Source organism: Bos taurus, chromosome 22, assembly GCF_002263795.3.
Source record: "Bos taurus isolate L1 Dominette 01449 registration number 42190680 breed Hereford chromosome 22, ARS-UCD2.0, whole genome shotgun sequence".
NCBI lineage: Eukaryota > Metazoa > Chordata > Mammalia > Artiodactyla > Bovidae > Bos > Bos taurus.
The window spans coordinates 21,525,388-21,551,643 of NC_037349.1; the positions used below are offsets into that span (position 1 = coordinate 21,525,388).

The 26,256-nt window shown below is 48.5% G+C and overlaps 1 protein-coding gene and 1 long non-coding RNA gene across 2 annotated transcripts in view; one reads left to right on the top strand and one right to left on the bottom strand.

The window, feature by feature from the left end:
- LOC132343490 (uncharacterized) overlaps positions 1-8,207 on the top strand; it is a 41,271-nt gene extending 33,064 nt beyond the window's left edge. Inside the window, exons 3-6 of the long non-coding RNA XR_009492353.1 lie at positions 628-671; positions 1,087-1,186; positions 7,288-7,446; positions 7,889-8,207. This is a non-coding gene — a long non-coding RNA (uncharacterized lncRNA). The remainder of the gene's footprint in view (positions 1-627; positions 672-1,086; positions 1,187-7,287; positions 7,447-7,888) is intronic.
- Positions 1-26,256, bottom strand: part of ITPR1 (inositol 1,4,5-trisphosphate receptor type 1) — a 353,911-nt gene that overhangs the window by 2,604 nt on the left and 325,051 nt on the right. Inside the window, exon 58 of the mRNA NM_001435139.1 lies at positions 7,868-8,029. Within this exon, the coding sequence (NP_001422068.1) occupies positions 7,868-8,029 (162 nt within the window). The remainder of the gene's footprint in view (positions 1-7,867; positions 8,030-26,256) is intronic.

Genomic DNA, 26,256 nt, shown 5'->3' on the forward strand with positions numbered 1-26,256 from the left:
ATTTTAAGAGAGGTTTACAAGGAGTATTTCCAAAAGTAACTTTTTACAAAGCCTCCTATGAAGAGTTGCATGAGGGGTATTCTGCTAGCCTCAAAAGTTTCCTTAGATGAGTGACAAGTCTTTAAAGGAGGTGTCACAACCCTCTACTATACTTCAGACTCAGCTGCAGGAGAGCCTCCTGTGACTCATGGAATAAACTGACAAGTAGATGGTGATGCAGTCAGGCAGCTCACTGCCTGATACTTCACATACTCAGCCCCGACTTTCACCCCCAAACTAGTGCCTTGGCAGGCAGCCTTGAGAAGGACTCCAACAGAACTCACTAAATTGAATAATCTCTGCATTCTTAATGATTTAGGAATCTTGGTGGGCTCCACGCGTATTGATGGGTACTCAAAGCTTCCATTTAAAGATGCTGAGATTTTTCCACGGTTGAAGCTGGCCACTGAAGTTTTTCCTGAAATTTTTCTATAAATTTCTTACATTTGAGATGATCTTCTCTGTATGTTGTGGAGCCTCATGCCTGTGTGTCCAGTCAGCTTCCTGTGACTTTTCAATGCTTCTAAAAGTGCATTCGTTATAGCAAATGAGCCAACCAATGGCACATCTTCCCGCCCTCTTCTATAGGTGGCACCTGATAACTCAGTGGCGGTCCGACTCTAATTCTCCAGGTTTGTCTTCCTAAAAATAATGATCGCATCACCATCCCTCAGTCCCTGACCTTTTGAAGCTCCCTACTGAAGTGAGTGGCCAAAACCTTTGTTCAAGCAGAGGTTGTGCCTGGTAATTTCAAGAACCTAGCACAGACTTCCCCGGGGCTTCTTCCTTGGTGGTTCAGACGGTAAAGAATTCAGACGGTCTGCAATGCAGGAGACTGGGGTTCCATCCCTGGGTCAGAAAGAGCCCCTGGGGAAAGAAATGGCAACCCACTCCAGTACTCTTGCCTGGAGAATTCCATGGGCAGAGGAGCCTGACGGGCTACAGTCCGGCGGGGGGGGCGCGGGGGGTGGCAGAGAGTCAGACATGACGGGGCGACTAACACTTTCATTTTCAGCACATACTTAATTTTGTTTCCTATTTCCCTAGAATAATAGTTCTTAAACTTTGGCATGTGCCAGAAGCACCCCGAAGGCTTGTTACAACACAGATCAAAGGGCCCACAGAGTTTCCATTGAGGCGGCTCAGGGTAAGGTTGGTGAATCTGCATTGCTAACAGGTTCCAAGGTAGCGTTAATGCTGTGGATCTAGGACCACACTGCTGCTCTAGAAGAGCATTTCTCTGTCTCAGAAATAGGCCAAGATCCTTAGAAAAATTACATTTTCATATACTTGAATACTTAAAAAGTACTTCGGGTACATTTTCTCAAAATGAGATCTCAGGAATGATTCTCTGCAGTTGAGCACATGGTCGGCACACAAATCTGACTGCCTGAATTCTGTTTTGATCAACCATGGCCTTGTAGACAGAATGGCTGTCATCTAAGTGAGTCATCAATGTTAAAGTACCAGGGGCAGCTGCTTAAGTATCTGGCCCTTTGGACACAGTCCTCATCCAGTTATAATTGTGTGGGAACAGTAACGAAAGAAAACCAAGTAGTTCATATACTTGGATTTTTTTTTTTCCCAAAGTATTCAAGTATATGAAAATCTAACTCTCCTGTTGCTCTTGGCCTATTTCTGAGATAGTGCAACAGACCCCACCCTGGGACTAAATCTGGCCTATAAGAAACCAAGTTCAACACTGCTGACCAGGTAAGTTTCCCTGGTCCCTTGGTAGACATTCTCACATAATTCCTGGCCTTATTAGCTCAATTCAACCTACTTACCTGTCTGTCTGTCTACAGAGATTCACATACACTCTATATATCTTATTTAAGGCATCATTATTATGTTACTATTACCCATATCAAAACAAAGTCTACCCTTAGCACATTCTCTCTGGACATCTGAAACAAAACTGACTAAATAAAAATATCCATCTCATTGAGATCTAAGGTAACAACTCAACATTTTAATACTGAAGAATCTATTTTGATTAGTGCAACATGTCCCATTTGTAGTAGATACATTGAAAAACCCTCAAGATCCACATTTTGCTAAGGATGAACATTTGAAGCAATGTTCTTCTTCATAAACTATATAGAGACTAGCTTGAATTTCTGTATGCCTTCTTTTTGACTCAGTCTAAACAGAAAGCAAATGATATGGTAGCTTTACAGGTGAGAAGCAACCAAATGTCTAAAAGATTTTTCATGAAAATAGTGTTGACTGCAAATTGGCAAAATCTGCTGTACCAGTGTAAACGATTAAGGGCTCGCACTGCAGAGAAAGTTCATCCACAGCACATGGAAGCTGCAGCCTGCCTTCCTGTCACAGTAAGGCCGTGGCTACTCAGATTCTAAGCAGCCTGGGAACTCCAGTCACCACAACTGATCTTTCAGTTCAGTTGCTCAGTCATGTCTGACTCTTTGCAACCCCATGGACTGCAGCATGCCAGCTCTCCCTGTCCATCACCAACTCCCACAGTATACCCAAACTCATGTACATCCAACCATCTCATCCTCTTTCATTCCCTTCTCCTCCTGCCTTCAATCTTTCCCAGCATCAGGGCTTTTTCAAATGAGTCAGCTCTTTGCATCAGGTGGCCAAAGTTTCAGCTTCAACATCAATCAACATCAGTCCTTCCAATGAACACCCAGGACTGATCTCCTTCAGGATGGACTGGTTGGATCTCCTTGCAGTCCAAGGGACTCTCAAGAGTCTTCTCCAACACCGCAGTTCAAAAGCATCGATTCTTCGGCACTCAGCTTTCTTCACAGTCCAACTCTCACATCCATACATGACCACTGGAAAAACCACAGCCTTGACTAGACGGACCTTTGTTGGCAAAGTAATGTCTCTGCTTTTGAATATGCTGTCTGGGTTGGTCATGACTTTTCTTCCAAGGAGCAAGTGTCTTTTAATTTCATGGCTGCAGTCACCATCTGCAGTCATTTTGGAGCCCCCAAAAATAAAGTCTGACACTGTTTCTCCATCTATTTGCCATGAAGAGATGGGACCAGATGTCACGATCTTCGTTTTCTGAATGTTGAGCTTTAAGCCAACTTTTTCACTCTCCTCTTTCACTTTCATCAACAGGCTTTTGAGTTCCTCTTCACTTTCTGCCATAAGGGTGGTGTCATCTGCATATCTGAGGTTATTGATATTTCTCCCGGCAGTCTTGATTCCAGCTTGTGTTTCTTCCAGCCCAGCATTTCTCATGATGTACTCTGCAGTTAAGTTAAATAAACAGGGTGACAATATACAGCCTTGACGTACTCCTTTCCTGATTTAGAACCAGTCTGTTGTTCCATGTCCAGTTCTATCTGTTGCTTCTTGACATGCATACAGATTTCTCAGGAGGCAGGTCAGGTGGTCTGGTATTCCCATCTCTAAGAATTTTCCACAGTTTGTCATGGTCCACAGAGTCAAAGGCTTTGGCGTAGTCAATAAAGCAGAAGTCGATGTTTTTCTGGAACTCTCTTGCTTTTTTGATGATCCAGCAGATGTTGGGAATTTGATCTCTGGTTCCTCTGCCTTTTCTAAATCCAGCTTGAACATCTGGAAGTTCACAGTTCACGTATTGCTGAAGCCTGGCTTGGAGAATTTTGAGCATTACTTTCCTAGCGTGTGAGATGAGTGCAATGGTGTGGTAGTTTGAGCATTCTTTGGCATTGCCTTTCTTTGGGATTGGAATGAAAACTGACCTTTTCCAGTCCTGTGGCCACTGCTGAGTTTTCCAAATTTGCTGGCATATTGAGTGCAGCACTTTCACAGCATCCTCTTTCAGGATTTGAAATAGCTCACTTGGAATTCCATCACCTCCATTAGCCTTGATCTAACTGATCTTTACAGTCCTATAAAATCAGTCATGCTGCTAAGGACGAGCCTAAAATACTGAGAAGTACAGCTGAAGCCTCTCTCAAAGGCAGGTATATTGACTCACTATAAACATACACGGATAGTCACATTCTCGGTCCCCAGTGTAGTGGTCCTCTTGAGTTCCCCTGATAGACTCTCTCACGCTTCTGCACGACCATCTCTGAGAGGTTTCCATGGCAGTGACTCAGATCCTCTCCCTCAGGTCAGGCAGGATGAAGTGCTGCCTTTTTCTTTACTTCCTGAGCAAACTTTCAAATTTCTGTTACATACTCACCACGTTGAATTCTAATTTGTTTACCTATTTGTCTCCCACTCCAGACTCTTAGCTCCTTGACGAAGGAGAATAGGCTCCGCTCACCGTTGTAACCCCAGTCCCTAGGGCTGCACACCACAGGTGCCTAGGAGAATAAGCGCAAGGCCCGGCGCGCGTGCCCTTGCTGGAGCACACCACGCGCTTTCATGCCCTTGCTCATGCTGCCGCCCTGCTGCGCCTCCTTGTCCAGCGGTAGCAGCTCAACTCCTCTGACGCCCCAGGCCCCGCACGCCCCATGAGATGGGCTTCATTCTGGCGGATGGGCCCTAGTACTTTTCCTGCTGTGTCCTACTGTTAGAGGTGTGTTGCTTTCTGGATAGATCACAGTATCCTAGAGGGCAGGTGTTACCTACAGCCTCTTCCGTGATTCCAACACAGGCTAAGGAACACAGACCTTCAGGTAAGGTTTAATATCCCATTTTCCAACTGTGAGGAATTCTTCTGATCATGTTATCCCTTCCTTCTTTATGTAGTTAACAAGATAATAACCCTCTTGCATGAAAAACACCAAACAATATACCATGTTAATACGGTAAGAATTTCAAGCACTACTAGTATTCCTAACAACTACTGGATTGGCCAGAAAGTTCTTTGGGGTTTTTCCATAACATTTTAGAATCACATTTGTATTCAGAATCTCTTGGGAGGGGAAACTTGAAGATGAGTAGCATCAGGAACTAACACTTAGAATAGCAATTTTAGTTAACTGTTCTTGGCAGTAATAGAAAAGCCACTAACCAGGTTTTTACTAGTATCCTTGATAGGAACTTTTTCTTCTCAAACTGGTATTTGAAGACCACCACCACCAGAGAGGTCAATAACAATAAAGGTTAAAGCCAAAGACATTCAACTATCTTTGCTCCATTATGTTGCTTTTTTGGACCAGAAGATCTGAAAAAATATCTAAGTGATGAAGCAATTTTTGTATTTTCCAGCACTGTTACTACTGAATGGTATTCTTTCATAGCTGGTTTAAAAAAATATCTTACCACAGAGTTTCTCGTTCATTAATCATTCGTGGGCTTTTTATTTTTTAATTCAAAACTTTTTTCCCTTTGGAGAGCAAGAATTCTCACAATTGCCATTTAAGAACCAGCAGTTCTATGCCTATCTGCATGACTTTTTATGCAGAAAAGGTTAAGAAATCTTTATGATTGTTACACACCAAATTAACAAAATGTGAATCTTTTCAACAAGTTGATTCTCCAAAAAAATGCTTTAAAGCTTTGCTACAAAGTCAAAAGAAACTGTTGACTAATTCCTTCTGTAAGAACCAAGTTTCCCCCAGTAAAAGCAGCAATGCTGAGTTTTTCCTGGACACCTTAAAACCTAAGCAGATCAACCCTGGTAAAGGTACTTTAGAATAAGTTACTGGTTTGCTATTTCTTTTTAGCCTATAACATCTTCAAGGAAAAAGTGGTTCCATTTCACATTCATAAGGGTAAGGTTTTCTGAAGGGTGGTTCCAATGGCTCACTTTAAAACAAAAATGTAAAAAGAGCTGAAACCAAGCAGCTTAAACCACACTGGTTTTGCTGTCACCTAATGAACCCTAGTTCACACGTAATCACAGTTCTACAGTTTGCTCAAGCCAAAATTCTGGCTTCATAGAAACAATCCTGATGCCAAATCTCTATGATCAGTTATGTAACACGGCAATGAATGTATCCTTCGTAATGTTTAAATATTGATATATGATGTGACTTCTGAAACTCTAACTCTTAAAAAAATGAGTAAGATTTGAAACAGTCAACCATGAAAGGCAAACAGGGTACAATGAGGAAACAAGACAAGGGAAAGTCAAGCCTCGCCTGTAAGACCAGGAGCTCCTGCCTGCTGTTTTCAGATAAAGTGGGGTAAATTTCCCAACAGCCTGCTGTGCATCTTAGTATCCTCAACAACAAAAAAGGATGGAATTGGGTCCGATGCCCTCCGGGGTCTTGGGTACATCATACACCTATGATTCTGGGTGAATTCCTCAGCTCCACTCACTCCTTAGGCCAAGTTCACTGCTTTGCGAAGTGTCCATCACTGAAGCAGCTTCAGGACCACCCTCAGGGAGCAATTCAACACCCGGGATTCTTAGTGTTGAGAGGACAGGCCAGGCCTACTTGCGTGGCATTTACTACCACAGACTACCCAATAATAGCTTCAGAGGTGTTGACAGCTGGCACTGTATAGAAAGCTAATTGCTTCCTTTATTTAGGTCTGTATTAGATCAATTTCTCTTAAGATTTTTTGGCATCTAATTTAAAGTATCTGATTTAATGGCGATCCTTACAGCCACAGCTCTAAGGGAGAGGAAAGGAGCTCAAGCATCGCTCTGTTCGTTAAAGAGCTCGCCTCACTCGGGGTCGGGGGAGGGGATGGATACCACAAGCAGCTGGAGCAGACAAGACTCGTGCGTCAGTGTGGTTCTGGGGACCATTTGCCAAGCATTTCACAGCAGGGTTAAAGACTCAATTAAACAATTACCAAAGGAAACTAGTTATATCTCTAAGTTTTACTTAGGCAGGTTATTACTCATTTTAGGGGGCTACCCAGCTCAGCACCATAGACAGCCTTCATAAATACGGCTTTCTCCTCTCATTAGTCTTTTTATTTGCACCTTAATACAAGTGAAAGAAATGAACTTGAGGCCAGACAGTATCTTGGGGCTCAGTTTGGAATAATTTGGCAAAGAAACATAATGCAAAGTAGGACTGCTTAAAGTGCCACGGAAACCACCTCCAAGAAGAGTTTACTCAGGCGGAGCTTCACTAGTTATTACGTTCCCCAGAGTCATCAAGCAGCTGTGTTCCTAAACCACTTACCACCCGGCCAGCCTGGCCTGGTAACTGCTGCTGTGTAAAATGTATAATCTCGTGTATGGAACTGATTAAAAAGCTTTCAGCACGGTGTGCAGGGTGATCCCAATCAATGCGGCTGAGCACAGGTTCTCCCAGCACAGAGGTCATCACCTGGTGACTGTGAGTGCTTGTTTTAAGGGGGCCAGGAGAGGGCACAAAGAATGCCCCCTTCCCCCAGCTTACAGGGGCAAGGTCTTTATCTTAGGGACGGGGGCAGGACGCAGCAGCACGCGTGTGGACGGCTAACCTCGGTGAGGACCGGGGTGCGTTCGGAGCGCTCCCTGTCCCACCCCCAGGATGATGGCAGCCAGTCAGTGAGGATGGGACTCTTCCTGGACTAGGGTTTATCCCCTGGAGGCTGAATGTAAGTACCTGGGGAGAAGAGCTGATAGTCTGAGGGCTGAAAAGAAAAGCCAGCAACAGCCTGTCATCTTCTGTCTGTGAAGAAGACAGGACAGTTTTACACAGTGTGTTTTTCTGGACAGCGCTTCACTGAAGTAGTTTGCATTTTCTCATTTTCTGGTTTTGTTTTTCACAATAAAACCTCGTCCTGAGCAGCACTGAAAGTAGTGTCATAGGCTTATCCTGTCAAAGGGGCAGTGAGCGGGGAACAGAGGGGAAACGGATGGACTGAATGGGCCTATCACCCATTTCCTTTTTTTGTCCAGATGATAAACTTCAGCATTGTAACATGAGCACTGCTGTTGTTTTTTCCCCTCACCGAATCTGGTGTGTATCACAGTGGTGTGTGTCTGTGTGTAGGCAGGTAGGGTTCTTTTCTTTACCTGATCCTTTAATTCTGACAGCTGTCCAGAGAGGTTGGTGACAAGCTTCATGGTGGACTCCAGCTTCTCCTGCAGGTTCCTCAGCTCATTCTGCTCTCCTTCTGAATCGCTGCTGACCAGGGACATGGCTCTCATCCTCGGGAACCAGTCTAGGTTTCTTTCCTAGAACCCAGATGGAAAACAGAGGGCGTCACTTCTACCAGCAGAGACCACAGAGGCACTCTTACCATGCCATCCTGTCTTGGCAGCATCGTTCATCAGGCTGTCTCTGCCTGCTACAGAGCTAATGTACTGCACTGTGTATTAAAAAAAAACATTCAGTAAATATCTTTGTAACTGAGCATAAGTAAACTCTCTTAATTCCTAGAAGAAATCACTATAAAATTACACATGGGTCAAAGCGGGTTTCCAAAGTTCCTCAACTCCGAATACTAACACTGTCGTTCCACCTGTGATCTCTGCAAATTCCAGACCCAGTGAGATCTGAGTCTTAAAACTGTGGTCCCGTATACACAATACAACTTGCCATTTTAATCACTTTGAGGTGTACAGTTCAGTGGCATTAAGAGCATTCACTCTGCTGTGCGACACCACCATCCATCCTCAGGGATTCTGTACATTTTCCCTAACTTAAACTCGAAAATCATTTGCAAACAAACACTCTAGAAGTAAGTGGATTTTAAGATCCCGAGTGTTGTGGGACTTACCAGCTACGTGTATGGGTGTGTTTTTGGTAGGCAACTGTCAAGAGGCTGCAAACGGAGAGTGGGTTCAGTTGCCCTCTTTGTGAACTACGGACACCACCCCTCACCTCTTGCCTCCTGCTCCTCCACGCCTGAAATGGCTGGCCTGTGCTGTCGGTTGGTGTAAGAAAGACCCATTCAGTCTCCTCCCCTCATCTTCGCCACCCTTTTTTTTTTCACTTCCCACATTTTATTTCTATCCACGCTCTTGAGGTTATTCACCTGTCATGTCTGTATGATGGAAACACTGTAACAGGGTCCTGCTGCGTAACTCTCTACAACTCTGCTTTCAGTAACATCACATTTGTCACTTGAAACGGCCATGGTGTTAGTATTCAAAGTGGCCAACACAACAAATCAGTTCCCCCTCTTTTCCCAAACATTTACCAGCACAAAATTGGTCTCTTAATCTAAGTGATATTTTGGTCCCTTCATCAATATTACCTGAAGGTAGGCCAGGTAGATTCAATGCTTGGTGACTGCACTCAAATTGCAAACTTGAAAGAGAAACAGATATCCCCTTTAATGCTCCTGTATCTGAAGAGACCTGGACTTTTAGGACTAAAACACATATGTACTCTGAAGACAGCAAAAGGATACTCTTAGGGGTTACATGAAATTTGTGATGATGAACATGTGTTCAACTCAACTATATAGAGCAGCTTAGAATTCATAATAAATACTTCAAGAATATTGGTTCTGAGCTTCCCTGGTGGCATCTGTCTACAATGCGCGAGACCCAGGTTCGATCCCTGGGTTGGGAAGATCTGGAGAAGGAAATGGCAATCCACTCCAGGATTATTGCCTGGAAAATCCCATGGACAGAGGAGCCTGGTAGGCTACAGTCTATGGGGTCTCAAAGAGTTGGACACAACTGAGCGACTTCACTCACTTTACATATTAAGGAAAAGATTTATATTTGTTATTTTAATGTGACAAAGACATTATTGCAAGTAAGTCAGAGGTCCACCCTTTCTTTTAATACCTATTGCTCATACTTGTAAACACCATTTCTCATGGCTGGTTAACAGAATGGACAAGACTCTTCCTCCCACCTCACTTCTTTCTGCTCACATCTGCTTTTCTCCCACTTCTAAAAAGCACACTTTATAGACGAGTGCTGTACAGAAAGGTAGGAATGAACCACAGAGAAGCTTCCTCAGCTGGAGGGAAGGGGAGGAAAACCCACTCCTTCCACATCCACGTGCTATCACGTTTCATCTGGGCCATTCCACTCATCGGGATAAATTCTAATAAACATTCCAACACAAATCATGACCACCCCCCCCCCCCCCCCCCGCAACACACACATGCAGAATTTGCTATTGGTGCTTTGTGTACACCAGAGGTCAGCAGATTTTTTCCAGGTAGTATTTTCTGATAGGATCTTTGGCTTTCTGGACCATATGGACTCTGTCACAATGAATCTACCATGTAGCCCCCCAACAGCCATAGACAGTACACAAGTGAATGGGGTAGCTGTTTCCCAAGAAAACTTCACAAATGCTGGCAGAGGGCCCACCTGGACTTACAGGCTGGAGTATGCCAACCTGTCATACACAATACAAGGCGTCAACATACTGAAAATCAAGAACAAAATCCCACAAGACATGTCTAAATATTAAAAAGCAAGACGACCGTGTCTTGACCTAATGAGATCGAGCAATATAGAAGCCAAGCAAGAACCAGTTAATAGTTTCAGAAAGAAGGCACCACACTGGCACAGGTGTCCCATCTCCTTTAAAGCGTTTGCATAAGACATGGGGGGTCTCTAGCCTGCATCCTGAGACCAGGAACCACCTGAGCACAGAGACTAAAACACAGCAGACCCTTGATAAATACTTGTGGACGCAAGGAATGGTAAATCCACTGTTTCCTGGGCGGCCTAGTAACTAATGCTTACACGGTGAACCTCAATTGTTTAGAATGCCCGTGGGAGGAGGAATACGACACTGTCTCCCTGCCTGTGCCACACGCCCTGATCAACACCCCCTTCACACGTGCCCTGACAGTAGCCTCCACTAGTTCCCGTCAGCTTCCCTCCACAGACGGAGCAGTAGGCAAAAGAACATTTGACAAATATATTCCATTTTGAGGATGACCAGCCTAGAACTCTGGACTGTTGCCATGGCTGCAATTGGTTCTCTGCTGTGTGTCTACAGCGAAGAGGAGGAGAGCAGACATCTGAAAATGTTTAAGCACAGTAGCGATGCTGAAGGGCATATGGTCAGCTGTCACTGATGACACTCACCACCCTGAGTCATCATCACACCTTCCCCCTCTGTCCCTCTCAGGGAGGAATGACCCGACTGATCAGGAGAGGGTGCGTGGAGGGGACAGGTGTCTGGGCGTTACTGATGCTCATAGACGGCTCAAGCCCCCTGACAGGAGGAGAGATGGGTGGGCCAGGCTGGTGGACCATGAGCACAACTGCAGGGGACCGGCCAAGCACCCGAGGCCGGACCTCCACGGGGATGGCTACACATGTCTGCACACTGACTCCTGAGGAAGCAAGGTAAAGAGGAAAGACCCAAAGTCCCACTGAAACCATCAGACTCTGAAGAGCATATAGACACACCATCCATGGGGATACCACAGATATCCTATCGGGAGGGTGTTCCAAGATGGTAGCGCAGAACCAGCCCCAGAAGAGAGGGTGACTGGTAGAGGGTGGGGAAGAAGGAAATCCCTGTATTTCACAGGAGACCCTGAGAATGACCTGGTGTTTACAAACTGTAAGCTGCTACTGCTGAGTATATTTGAAGGAAGTATCTGCTAGTTCTTTGGATTCAACTCAAAAGCAGAAGCACTCTTGGAAGAAAACATTTTAAGACGTACAACTGCTTCAGAAGTCCTTATGTACTTGGTGTTGGCGACCCAGCAGTGAGGCCCCTGCACTTGGTCCCTGCCTCCTGGACCTTGTTAAGGTGGTCATGGCTTTGAAACCTAAGTATGAGCCCGGGTTCCACCCATCAGAGTGCTTGCAGTTTAGTTAAGGAAACTGGCTGTTAAAAAGCAGAACTGAAGAAAGCAGCTAGGCTGTGTCAAGGGAGCGAGAGTCAGGTCAACATCGGATGTGACTGCGGGGGCTGTGAGCGGCTGGTGTCCTCTTCCTGGAAGGCCTGGGTCTCGGGGAAGGTTTGCACTTGGCCACACGAGGGGTCAGCGTGAGGGCTACTCAGCAGGCGGTTGCGCATAGCCCGGAAACCAGAGTGGCCTGAGCTGGGGAGGAGAGCAGACAGACTGCGGTGGGCCCGTGTGTGATGCTGGCTGGACAGCTGGGCTGGTAAGGCAGGGAGGCAGCAGGGACAGCAGGTGGTGAGGAAGGGCAGAAAGTGACTGGAGCCCCCGCCTGGTGAGGCGCTGGGGTGAAGGTGAGCACAGTCACCAGTGCCTGACATACAGGGGAACTGCTGAAAATGGCCAGAGGATTCACCTCAAACCTGGCTCTCAGATCTTTCATATGTGCATTGGCTTAGCGAATCCTCCACAAAAATAGAAAACAGCTTTCCAAACAAAATCCACATTAAACAGGGCTTCAAAAGAATACAGAAAATCGATGCAAAGTCTGCACGTACCTTAAAGAACAGTTTCTTCTTATTCTAAAGAGCAAGTGATCAAATAACTATAGACGGAAAAGAGACTTTGTTCACAGTGGATTCCTACCTTCTTCCGTGGGGTATGTGATGTGATCCCGTGACTCCGAAGCAATGGCTTCAGAAAGGCCTCTGACAAATGCAAAATACACAGCCCCCATCCAACAACTGATTACTGAAAAGACCGTTGGTAATTTCTGTGCCTGGCACAGGCCTGAGTGCTGAGGGTCTAGAGACAGGATGGCAAGGTCCCTAAATCCCCAAGGGGCGGTAGTGCCAGGAATGTGGCTGCAGGGCGTGGCTCTGCACTTCCATGGACCCACTGCAGTCTCAGCTCCAAGTGCTCGGTGCCCAGTGTCTGCTGGACCGGTGAACGGGCTCCACTGGCCCAAAGGTGGCTGCTACTGGCATCTGTGCTCCTCCCCTCAAGGGTCAAGAGATGCACTCTGATGCTGTTTGCTTTTGCCTTCTCTGTGCTTCTGTACACCGGCTCCCTGTACTCCTGGGGATGAAGACCCTGTCTAAGGGCTACACAAAGCCATAGACAGAAATAACCCATCTCATTTGAATGTCCATCTTATCAACGGTTAACGATTGAAAATATATTAGCCTCAAAATATGCCCTGGAGCAGAACATGAAATTGAGTCAGATTTAAAGGTAAAACCCCATGATTTTATAGAAAGGTCATCCTTTCTACAGGTCACTTTGGACCCTGTGCCCGGATTCTAGTGATAAGTCTTCATTCTCCGTCTCATGAGAGTCTTCAGTGCAAACGGACGGACAGGATTTCCTGGTCTAGATACTTCCCGGTGACCACCTTCAAGTTTCTCCCTTATAGCCCTCCTCTAACATTTACATCTGACAGTAAGAAGCAGAGTTGGGGGCCCCACTAAAACCCCAAACAAGGGAACCTGAGTGCTCTGGCCAGTAGGTGTCATTCGCTCTTCTGCCCTGACATGGGTATGTACCAAAAATTTGAGATCCTCGGTGTAGCCAATATTTTACTTAAATAATCACCCTGGCTGTTAAGTCAAATCTCAAATTACCTACGAGTTAAAATTAGCTATTCTGGCCAAACTGTGCCCTCCATTTCCACTGGGTTTTACATCCTGTGCGGTAGGGTAAATTCCAGTGCAGTGTGAAGGCTCCTCACACTGTGACCTGGCCACACAGAGATCCGAATCTCTACAGGAAAAATCCTAAGACTCTCCAGCCTTAGCAGAGGAGCAGAGAGAGAAGTGACTTTCAATCTAGCTCAGCCTTTCACACCAAATGCTGAGCTGGTTAGAGCACTCAGTGACTCCTGTGAAGTGCGCACCCCTGCCTCTCCAGCCAGCCAGACTCTGAAGGTCTCTGAACGTTTGCAAAAATCCCACCTTCACGTCTATTCCAGGTCACAAATATGTCTCAGTGGCCCAGCTTCTACTGAGTTTTTGAGAAAGTCATCTCCAGCGAAGATATGTTGTTTATACATGAACTCATCTTGGCGGGTGTGTGTGTGGTCAGGAGGGTGGGGCTGGGCGAGGGCTGGTGGCTTCACCGCCTGTCTGTTGGCCACATCTGTCGCCCTGGGTCTGGGAGCCCCGCTGGGCTTCGCTCACCCTCCTTGCTGCTGGCACCTCACATGCCAATGTCCTTAGGCACTGTCTGCCCCAGTCCTCCTACAATCCAGCCAGTGCGGTTCCCGTCACAGCAAGCACTTCCTCTGTCAGAGCAGACAAACCGACTCAAGCCACAGCCGGAAGCAGGCTGACCACAAGTGCTAAGGTTCTGGTTAGTTCTTTTCTAGGTAAAGTTGGAAAAGTCCCTGCAAAGCAAACACTGAAGTTTTAGACACGGGGGCGGCACTGACCTCTTGAAATGTTCTTGACTGGAAAGAGGGAGGGTGTGTGTGTGAGAGAGAGAGAGAGAAACAGAGAGAGAGAGAGAGAGAGAGAGAGAGAGAGAGAGAGAGAGAGAGAGAGGAGGAGAGGAAGTTGGATTGTATGATGCAAATGCTAATCATTCTGAGAAGTGTGTTTTTTTTTTTTTTCTCCCTCTTCCCAGGTTCAACTGAAGAGGCAGTTCTAAGAAAGACAGCTGAGATCATCAGTTACCTCCTCAGAGAAAGTCCACTGATGGTAGAGTTTTGTTTACCATGTAAACAACGCAGCATTTATGGCTAAATCCGTTATTCTTTCACAGCCAGACTAGAGAATTGCGATTTTTTTTTCTCTGGTGGCGTCATGAGGATAAAAGACAGAGTCACTGGCCAGAAGATGGGTCCCAGGAAGATGGACCTGTAAGCCACAGAGTCCCCTCCACCCTTCAGAATCCCCTTGGGGAAGATTCAGGAGAGCAGAGATGGTCCTTTCAAAGCAAATGTCAAAGGCACTGCACCTTATCTTACCAAGCAAGATGACAGACTGGATTTCCCAGAGTGCCTGGGGATGGCTGGAGTGAACCAAAGTGGGGGAGGGGCAGCCTGGAAACAGACTCTTGGCTTCATGTACCCAAACTCCCAGAAAATGCCTGGAAGAGGGCGGAGAAGGAAGACTGAAGATAATCCTTAACTTTTCTACAGCAGGAATATATTACACTCAATAAACTTTAAACATTTGCCTCTCTTGTGAGTGAAGGTGATTGTGCGTGTGTGCGCTCAGTTGTGTCCTGTTCTTTGCGACCCCCATGGACTGCAGCCCACAAAGCTCCTCTGTCCATGGGATTCCCCAGGCAAGAATACTAGAGCGGGTTGCCATTCCCTTCTTCAGGGGATCTTCCTGACCAAGGGATAGAACCTGAGTCTCCTGTATTGGCAGGTGAATTCTTTACCACTGCACAACCTAGGTGGAGAAGGCAATGGCACCCCACTCCAGTACTCTTGCCTGGAGAATCCCATGGATGGAGGAGCCTGGTAGGCTCCAGTCCATGGGGTTACTAAGAGTTGGACACGACTGAGCGACTTCACTTTCACTCATTGGAGAAGGAAATGGCAACCCACTCCAGTATTCTTGCCTGGAGAATCCCAGGGATAGAGGAGCCTGTTGGGCTGCCGTCTATGGGGTCGCACAGAGTTGGACACGACTGACACGACTTAGCAGCAGCACAACCTAGGAAGCCCAAGTTAAAGTGATTATTTGCATTAAAGAGGAAGAAAATAATCTTCAGAGCTCTCTTTCCTAAGATCAGAGAAAACAAACAAAACCCAGAATTTGTTACTTTGGGTGAAAAAAATGATAATGATCTCTATGCTCAATGACTCCAAAATTGCCATAGTATCTATGACACATTTAAAAAGACAAAAAAAAAAAAAAAAAAACCTAAAACAATGAATCCCAAAGGTAAAAAAGAATCAGTGGTTGGGGGCGGTAGTGATGAACAGACAGAGCACAACACAAGCATGAACCCTGGTGTAAATACCGTCTTTAGTTACTAATTACTGTATTATTAGTTTATCAATTGGAGTAACTACACCACAGTAAACAAGTTACTAAGAGGGGAACTGGCAGGCAAGGTAGGGAGAAGGGGGCATATGAGAACTCGGGACTTTTTGTTCAGCAGTTCTGTACACCTAAAACTGCTGTAAAAAAGTAAAATCTCTTAAATTAAAAAAAAAAAAAAGGATCCCACACCCCGAATTTGTTGGTGGTGGTTTAGTCGCTAAGTCATGTCCAACTGTTGGGACCCCATGGACTGTAGCCTGCCAGGCTCCTCTATCCTTGAGATTCTGTAGGCAAGAATACTGGAGTGGGTTGCTATTTCCTCCTTCAGGGGATCTTCCCAACCCAGGAATCGAACCCAGGTCTCCTCCACTGCAGGCAGGTTCTTTACCAACTGAGCTATGAGGGATGCCAGACCCTAATTCAAGGATCCAGGTCCCTGAATGTCAGAGGTCGGTTTCTGCAGCAGCCTCAGGCTGTCAGTGTGTCAATGGGAAGGAGCCGTGTCCTGGAGTCAGGAACTGAAGCCCAGATGCCCAGAGTGTTCACAGGGCAGCGAGCTGGGCGAGTCAGCCAACCAACCTGGGTTTCTGCTTCCCTTTTTTTGAAAGCTACTTCACAGGGTTAATGTAAGAATCAAACGGCTGTGAGAATGTGTCTGTCAACTGGAAAGTACGATGCAAAAGTACCACAGGTCAGTGTCAGCAGCCCAAGGTCACAGAGCTGGTCTGTCGTCTGAGATGCTGACTCCAGGTGTCGTGCTAGATCCCACGTGAGTGAGTTCTTCCTTTCCCAGATTTCAGACGAAGGGATTTCTCTCTTCCTGGTGGAGCCACGTGAAGAGTGCCCAGGCCGGCCCCGAGTACAGGCATGAGCCCGGTCTGCTCTCGTCTCAGCCGACATCACCCAGACGGGCCCTGTTATATAATCTTCAGCTGGGCTGGAATGACCACTCACTCTTCCCAGACTTGGTTAATAGTTGTTCTTGGATGATACAGTGTAACAGGGCCGGGCCCTCGCCAGAGAGAGGACCGCACCCATTTCTGATGAAATCCCTAGGCAAGGCCAGCTGCAGAGCCGCCGTTCCATGTCTCTGTGGACCCTCAGGTGAAGGGATGCTGGGCCTGCACTGGGGCCTCGAGATGGCAGCATCCATCAGTCAGAGAGGCACCGCTGGGCCCTGGGTACCCAGGCTGCCGGGTGGAGGAAGCCCAGGATTACAGAGGAGGGGAGAAAGGTCAGGGCGGGGGTGAGGGGTGGCGGCGCTGTGCGGAGCAGGGCTGGGCAGGCAGGCTGGAGATTCCTCAGGAAGAACCTCCAGGCGAGTCCGCCCGCCTCCCCAGCTGGCTCAGGACCTTCTGCTCAGGCAGCCTCCAGGGCACGTCCAGTTAGCTAAGCAATCCACCAGAAGGTTCCTTGCGGTCACGTACAGGGTTTTGGCAATTTTTCTTGGTTTTTCTTCTATTCTCTTTTGGATTCCACGAGTTTAAACTTTGGTCTCTTAATACCTTTATACAATGACGGTTTTCTTTTGTTTGTTTTTATTATTGTTGTTGGTTTGTTTTTAGCCTACTTAAGATGCTTTCCAAAGTTCTTTGCTATTGTTTCAGGGCAAAATACTTGGTATTTGTCTTTGAACATATGCCCTGTGCACACCCGCGTGCCTCCCTGCTTTTCTGTTTCACCTGTAGCTGTGTCCCCGTCGGACACCATGTGCCGGGCGGCTCCTCTGGACCGAAGGCCAGCCCGGCCTGGAACCCCTGAGGATCAGGTGATGGGAAGATGACCATATGGCCTCAGGGAGAGCTCAGGGCAAGCCGCCAGTGTCACCCTGACCTGAGAGGGGTTTCAAAGGAAGGTGCCCACAGCCTGAACACTTCCGGGAGGGAGACAGGATCTGCCAAGCGTAGATTCTCCAAATTCCTCACTCCTTTCCAGCCACCCCATGTTACCAACCTGCTCCCCTTGCACTCTTACCCCAAAGCTCACTGCCGTGTCCACGTGGGTCTCCCGTCTCCCTCCTGACACAGACCCTCGGGAGTTGAGAGTGGAATTATTGAGCTAAAGATGGCCCAAGAGACCCTCTGATTCAGCCTCCTCATTTTCTAGGTGGTAACATTGGGGTCCTGCAGAAAAGCAGGTTTGTGAAAGGAGAAGCCAAGAGCTTGGTTCACGTGCATAATCTTTAACTATGAATGGCTGAACCTAACTGCAAGGATCTTTTCCTCATTCTCATATGAGGAAAAGTCTAGTAGCTACTAGACTTTCTTCAGAAGAGATACATGTTAAAGAATCCTGAATACTTGTACGTGATAAAAATAAACTCAGAACATCTTCGTAAAGGCCAGGGGGTCACACGCCTCTTGGCTGTGTCCAGCTATGTCAGACGCTGTCCATGCTCAGAGCAGAGGAGAGATGAAAGAGTGAAGGCTGGGGAGTCACCGGGGTGGACACGGAGCCTGGGGCTGAGGGGTAAGCAGGGTGGCCCAGTGGGGGCTGCAATGGGCAAAGGCACAGGTGAGTCCAAGGTATGGAAGGGAGAAAAATGCGTTCTCGGAGTTGAAAACATCTGCTGAACTGGGGAAAATGAGGGTATAAACAAACACCTCATATACACATACAAACCCATATAAACAAGCAAATCCCCACAGTGGCCCCTGAACTAATGAACCAAGGGGGAGACACGATTATAGGTGCTGGACCCACCACATGCCAAGACCACCCTCAGGGGACCCGCCTTAGCAGGTGAGTTCCTTTGGAGCAGATAACAGCTTTGCTCCCCTAACGGTGACACAGTGCTGAGCGCTCCTCAGCGGAGGTGAGAGCATGGAGAACTCCGAGCAGAGGGCTGGGAGGTCCCTGTAGACCCGTCTCCCAGAGCTCGAGTGCCTCCAAAGAGAAGGAAGGTGCCTGTGCAGTGCGCTCAGGCGAGGGTGGCTTCAAACCCTGCAGATCATCGGAGGGCAGGACGGGGCGTGAGCCCAGGTGCGGAAACTTAAGCTGAGCGACTGCTCTGTGCAGCTGCCGCGGACACTGGTGCCGAGGGTGGGGGTGCGATCGCGCCTGGCCGGCTAGGAGACGCATCCCCGACGCTGACTCGCTGTTTCCAGCCACCCTGAGGCAAGTGCCAAATCCCTGTGTGCTTCTCCCTCACTCCGACGTGCCTGAACTCGGCCGCGGTGTCAGCTAACTGCAGAGAGCTTTCTGAGTTGGATCAGAGGCCAGCACCGGCTGTATCCTCACCCGCCCGCCGCCGAGGGCTTACGGAGCCTGGGCAGCATCTTAACCAAGGCCGCGGCCTCCCAGAATGAGGAGGAGATGGTGCGGCGCTCTGTTTCTCCTAAGAGGGCAGAGTGCATTCCCAGAAAATGCCCTGGGAAAGAAAAGCTGAGAGCTTGACTGACAGTGAAATAGCTCCATCTCGGGCCTTATCACCCCACCCCCACCCCGCGCTTGCCCTTTCTCCCAGCATCCTCTCTGGAATTCTAGCTCAAAGTCCAAAGCCATCGCTTCACATCTGCGTGGAAGCAGAGGGTTTCCACGCCACTTCTGCAGTAGCCACGGCCTGCCTGCCAGACCCATCTACATGACGCAGAGAGGGAGCAGAAGGGGAGGTCGGGGAGCATTATCAGGGGCACACCCCTCCGTTTGCACCTTAAGTCCTATCTGTGAGGGACTTCCTCGAACTAAGACCCCTCGTGATGGCCATGGGAATTTCTATGTTCACTGCTCTGCTCATGGCGCCACTGTCACCACCCTTTCCCTGTAGCTGCTTTTTGTTGTTTAGTTGCTGTGTGTGTGTGCGCTCAGGTTGCTCAGTCGCATCTGACTCTTTGTGACCCCATGGACTATACCATGCCAGGCTCCTCTGTCCATGGAATTATCCAGGCAAGAACATTGGAGTGGGTTGCCATTCCCTTCTCCAGCACATCTTCCTGATCCAGGGATCGAACCCGGGTGTCCTGCATTGCAGGCAGATTCTTTACCGACTGAGCCATCAGCAAAGTCCTACGTAGATGTGCAGGGCCTGACTTTGATCTGACTATGATCCACATGCAACTCTCAGCCTCCGCTTCCATCCTGAGTTACACCCACCCTCCCCCGCCCCCCGATTCCCTGGACTACCTGGGGCAGGAAGCTGCAGTGCTCATTTGGGGAGTGCCTATGGGTAGGTTCTATAGTACCAAGCTGTGTCTTGGGTCAGGAAAGGAGCAAGACTCCAGTCGATGTCCCTTTTAAGCAGAAGGCAGTGACAGGTACTCAGTTCCTGTCTTGATCTTTGGGCCCTAACACACTGCTTTCTGTCTGCCCTTGCTTCCTGTCTTTTCTTATCAAATACAGATAAGCATGAATGCTAAAGCCAGACATCCTCCTGCATGTGACTCTTCTTAGTGTGTTTCCTCATAGTAGATGTTTAGTGGTGCTTACTTTGCTAACAGAACTTATGTGCTTGGAAAGTTTACCCAGGAGCTTATTTTCAGGGTAAAAAAAAAAAAGGCTTTCCCTTATGTGACTTTTTTTTTGCATGCAAATTTCTAAGGGCTTTCACCAGAGCATTTTCTGGGAATCCACTCTCCCCTCCTATGCAAAACCACACACTGCCACCACGATACTACTTTTAACTTCGAAAATCGCTTGATTTTATGTCCCTGTACTGTGAGTCTCCGAGGAGGTCAAGTGAACCTAATAAAAGATGGAACAAGCTGGAAAACGTCCAGTGGATTAGTGTGTGTGTTGGCGGGGATGAAGGCGGGTGGGTAGGCAGTGGGAGAAGGCTGTCTACTCTCGCTGTGAGAAAAAGTCAGCACCAGGCTTAAGGGATGATGGATCAGACGCTCCAGTGTTTAATTATCAGGGAGTTATAACCATTCGGATGAGTCACCTGGGTGTGGGAGCCCAAGTCTGACTGCGGCTCTGGTGAACCGGCCTTCCCCTTTAACTTACCACTCTCTCTCCCCAAATATGGTCACCAAAGGAAATTTCATCCCCCATTCCTAGCTGAGGGCAATGAAGTTTATCAGATTATCACACATCTAAATCAACATCTACTTTGGATACTCCCTTTGTAAAAGCCGTTCTCTGCCCCGTCCCCTCCCCTGCGACTGGTGGATCCAGCTGCAGCTCAGGGAATTAACCCCACCATCACTGGGACTGTTCTCTAGGGGATCCTCTTTCCTGCTCCTCCTCCTATTCGTTTCTCTGGGCTTTGCCTCCTCTAAAGGCAGTTAATTCAGCACCACTGAGGGGAGGAGGGGGATGAGCCAGTCCTCCTCAGGAAAACCCCCTGCAGCCAAGCCGGACCGTGGCTGGGTTCTCGACACATGGACACCGAGGCGCGTGTGCAAGCACCGGAGGAGCCACTGCACGTGTCAAGACACCTCCAGGGTGGCCGCTCGGCGGCAGACCTGGATGTGAACCCTGGCCCGGGCACTTCCCAGACCTGTGACCCTGGAGAAGTGGCTCAGCCTTCTGGGGCTTTATTTAGGTTCCTGCCTGGGAGATGGTGACAGTGCCACCCGCAAAGCAGCTACGGAGACCAAACAAGATCACGCACGCCAAGCATTTATTTCCGTACCTGCTCAATAAAACAAGACCTGCGACGAGGGTGTGACCCAGTCTGCCCGGGTCAGGGCAGAGTACAACACAGCCTGCTTCCTCTGCAGTGGGATCATGCTGGCATGGAAGGAGGTTCTCCATTCCGTCTCCTTGTCAATTCACACAACTGTCCCAGCAGAGAGGAGGGGCCAGAGCAGCCCCTGGGAATGGGGGTGAGCAGCACTCCACCTGAAATCACTCTGTCTTTAACTGCAATGAACTCAAAACACACCTCTGGAAACACACCTTATGTTGACAAGGTAGAATCCAAGCTTCAGAAAGGGAATCTCTATTTCATTAGCAAAAGACATACATGCCTTCCTATTTCAGTTAGCATCTGGTCTTCTTTACCAACCTTCCCTCTTAAGGCTTTTTGAGTTTCTAACTTGAAAAGAGTTAACTTAAGTCAGCTTACCAAGGACTGAGCTTTTCTCCTGAGCTGCACTGTCATGGAAAATTGGGCTCCTAGGTCCTTGAGGGGAATCACATATTTGATCTTTGACCTACAATGCATCCACTGTGCAGTATTTAAATTCCTTTAGGCAAAGATATGCACAACTAACTTCCTACTTATTCTGGTTAAATACATTGGACTGCGTGGCCAATCAAATCATCATATACAGACTCACACACATTTTCATATCAGCTGGCACCAGAGAAAAGCTAACATCTCTCAAACACGGGCATGTGGTATGTAAAGTCTCGTGAAAACTGACGTGTAGTGGAGGGTTAAAAACAGTCTGCTTGTTACAAGGGTTATCACCAAAACTCTACGTGGTAGCGCCAAAGTTCCAAGTTCATACCAGGAGAAGGGAACTCAGGGTTTTTTTCTCCTGCCTTGAACTGCTAGGGCTAAGTGAGGTCACCCTGTAGTCACATTTCTTTGAAAGTTCAGCCCTGTCTGGGGCCTGAGTCAACGAATCTGAGACCAAATCCACAGTACACCGGGTGGCGCTGAGAGTCACAGCCGAGGCTGAGCGCCCTGTGGCCACCAGCTCCCGGCACCGATGCCTGTCATGTGTGCAGAGCCGACACACAAACCCACAGCGAACCCAGTATACATACTGGTGATAAGACTCTCATACACAGGATGCAGGGGCCACTCCCCACAGTGCCGGAGGCCCTGGTCCCGGGCACTGAGCCTGAGTGGAGGACAGCCCTAAAAGTCACAAGTACCCGTGACCCACTCCACAGACAGACAGTGACAATGTCAGTCTTGTCCTGCCTCAATGTTTAACGGCTTTCCTGGTGACTCAGATGGTAAAGAATCTGCCTGCAATGCAAGAGACCTAGGTTCGATCCCCGGGTCGGGAAGACCCCCTGGAGAAGGGAATGGCAACCCACTCCAATATTCTTGCCTGGAGAATTCCATGGACAGAGGAACCTGGTGGGTTACAGTCCATGGGGTCACAAAGAGTCGGACATGTCTGAAGGACTAACACTTTCTTCTCACTTTCAACAGCTTTAAATTTAAGAGAGAGAGGCCACAGGAATTTCCCATGAGAGGAGGTTCTCAGAGTCAAGATGCCCATTCTGACTTTCCTTAGCAACAGCGTGCAAACAGCCACAGGACCTTATGCTTTCCGGGCACCCAGGAGACGCACTCACGGCAGCTGTCAGCACTGCAGGCTCTCTGTTTACCACCCGGTCATGGCTCCGTGTCTGCTCCTCTGGCCCTTCCATCACTCACTGCCTCCCTCCCCCAGCACTTACCACCCCATGCCGGGGCCCACATATTCCCCTCCTTACCACCGCCCCAAGGACATGGGAAGGGGTTTTAACCCCGATCCACAGCCGGGAACTCTGGTCAGGGACATTCTGTGATTTGCCTGGGGTTACCTGGCTTGGATGGGCCAGAGCCAAGACTCACACCTTCACTTCTCTGCCTGCAGATCCCATTCTTGGGTATGACAGCTTCACAGGGGGCAGCAGCCTGACCCTGGCTTTGCAAGGAATGTTTCATCTCCAGTGAAAGGAAAGGGGACGATTAGGAGGAGAGGGAAATGGTGTCCTGTTATGTTTAGATGAGAATTTGTGGGTGAACCTCTGGCTGCTAAGTTCCCAAATGTGAGGCAGAGCATCTGATGTGCCTTCTTTTCCTCCAGACGAATCTGTTTCTAGAAAGAAGACATCCTGGCTCCCTGACCGCCAGCTGGTTCTCGTGGGAACCGCAGCCTCAGGAGTCACCCTTTCAAAGTCAGCTTGTCTCCTTAGAACCTTTCTCCCATCAGAGCCCCTGATGGGTTCCATGAAGCACTTGTTGGTTTTTGAAGTGAAAACCTATTTGCCATCCCTGACACAATCTACTTGCAAAGTGGCTGCTTTCGGGGTGTCTGGGAAGCTCCCCCACCTTGCAAGTGACCCGGGGGACCTTTCCCATTTGGTTCTGCCAGGTGGTCCTTTGGCAGCCACGATGCCCCAGTTCTTTAGAAGTCTCTGGGATCTTAATCAACGGGCTAAGGAGAACTGAGGAAGTCAGGACCTCCAGCCTCCAGCCACGAAGCAAGAGGTGGTTTTCCTGAGGAGTCCCGGGACCGGATGGAAGCCAAAGGGGCCCCCGGACGACTTCTCCTTCCATCTCTGACACTGCTCATCCACTGCCCTTCTCCCTCCTCGAAGCTGGAGTCCTCTCAGCTTCGCAGCATTGGCCTCCTTGAGAGGTCTCCTGACTTCTCCTCCTCCCAGACAGACACTCAACTCCTGAGAAAGGATGCTGGGAAGACCGCCCCCCACCACCAATTGGGGTGCCTTGCAGCCTCTAAGTAGGTTTGCAATGGGGGCTGGTTGCCTGTTCCACCGTGGCTCGAGTTCCCACAGGCTGGTGGCCTCCCACTGAGTGACTCGGCTGGGCACCCCCAGTTTCCAGCCTGCAGGGGCTGGCGCTCTTCACAGAGCCCCCAGCAGGGATTCACGCAGCTTTAGAGCCAGACTCTGCCAGGAACGGTGTTGGCAAAAAGGCACTGCCTTGTGGCCGGTGGATCTAATACTTCCTGGGCCCTCTCCTAGCGCATGAGACAGACATCTGGTTTCTCAGCAACTCGGACACTGAGGTAAGAATTCCTTGATGCAAAGATTTATAGAAGATGTGACAAGAAGTTCTCCCACCAAGAATGGCATGGCTGGGAAAGCTCAGTGAATGCAGGGGCTCTGGGCAGGCAGGGTAGCTGGCTGGGGGTGACTTCTGGCCCTTAATCCTTGTCAGCTGATTGCTCACAAGGCTCCTGATAAGTCTTTATGATCAAGACAGAAACCCAAAAGCACTGTGGAGTTTTCTGTGACTGTAAAGTAAGGTGATTAACAGAAAACTTCAAAACTGGCCCCCAAAAGATGGGGCACATTCGAATACTCTAGAGAGAAGCAGACAAAGTGGGGTGGGGGAGAAAAGGAAGGTGTGACTAGGGTGAAAACTACAAGCCACCTCTTCTAAACATTAAAGCATTGAATGAGAATGCAGGCTGCTGCTACTAAGTCGCTTCAGTCGTGTCTCTGTGCGATCCCATAGACAGCAGCCCACCAGGCTCCCCCATCCCTGGGATTCTCCACGCAAGAACACTGGAGTGGGTTGCCATTTCCTTCTCCAATGCATGAAAGTGAAAAGTGAAAGTCAAGTCGCTCAGTCGTGTCCGACTCTTCGAGACCCCGTGGACTGCAGCCCACCAGGCTCCTCCGTCCATGGGATTTTCCAGGCAAGAGTACTGGAGTGGGGTGCCATTGCCTTCTCCCGCGAATGCAGGCTGCTATACACAATACAGATAGGTTTGTGTTAGCACGAAAGTTCAAACATGGTTTAATTCAGTACTATGAACACCAGGAGGAAAAGAAAGGTCCTGAAGACCTTTCAGTTTATGTGTCCCGAGCCTGGAAACCTGACCTGTGAACATCTGCACCAGCAACCACCACAAGGTCCAGTCTCCATAAGAACAGACCCTGCTTCCGCCCGGCCTAGAGCTGCCAGCATCCTTGCCGTGTTCACCCAACGTGAAGGTTATGGAGTTCAGTCCATTAAGCCTGGGCCTGCATCCCAGCTCAGCCGCTGAGCACTGCCTGGGCAACTGACCCTAAGCCCAACTTTCATCTGTAGAAGAGGACTCCCACCACCTCCACACCCATCACCCTTGTGTCTATTTATCCTCCTTCTCTGAGTTAACTTTTTCTCCTTCCCTTCTCCTACTCTAATCACTCTTGTCTCTTTACCCTTCTCCCTCTCTTTCTTTCATTTGGTTGTGACAGTTGTGACAGGTGGCTTGAGGGATCTTAGCTCCCCGACCAGGGATTGAGCTCGCACTCAAAGCAGCAGAAGCAAGGAGTCCTAACCACTGGACCAGCAGGGAAGTTCCATACCTTTCTCTCTTTTTCAAAACCTTTAGGACAGTCATCTCTGGGGTGAAACCCCATCTATTTCTCATCCCCAGAGTTCACCCTTCCTGGCTCCCCACTTAGGTAGTTTTCTTTATTAAATGCGTAAAAGATATGGGAGAGGTTCACAGACCACGGATGGCTCAACCCATAGAGGAAGGAATACTTCTTCTCAGCACTCACGGAACCAGCTTGGAGGATGATTTCTTACATCAGTGTCTATTTTGTCTCTTCTGTTGAACTCTTACTATTCAGTGTGTGGTTCACGGCCCAGCAGCTCTGGCATCCCCTGGACGCTGGTTGGAAATGCATTATCTCGAGTTCTGCTAGTGCCCGCTGAATCAGAAGCTGAATTCTTACCAGCTCTCGGTATGACTCATGTGTACTCTGAACTATTAGAAGCACAGAGTTAGACTTCAGGGCCTCCTCGGGACGGCATCCCCAGGAAGCCCCCCAGAACCTGGGTGCTGAAGAACTAGGGCCATGTGAGTGCTGGCCTGCCCACGCCCACTGCCAGTGAGCAATCCTCAGCTGGGGTTTATTTACATACAGAGCGTTAGGACTGCATCTGCATGAGAAACACACAAAGGCTCAAAAGAATTCACCGACCAACACGAGAGATGAGGGTTCATCTCTGGGTAGGGAGGGAAGATCCCCTGGAGGAGGGCATGGCAACCCA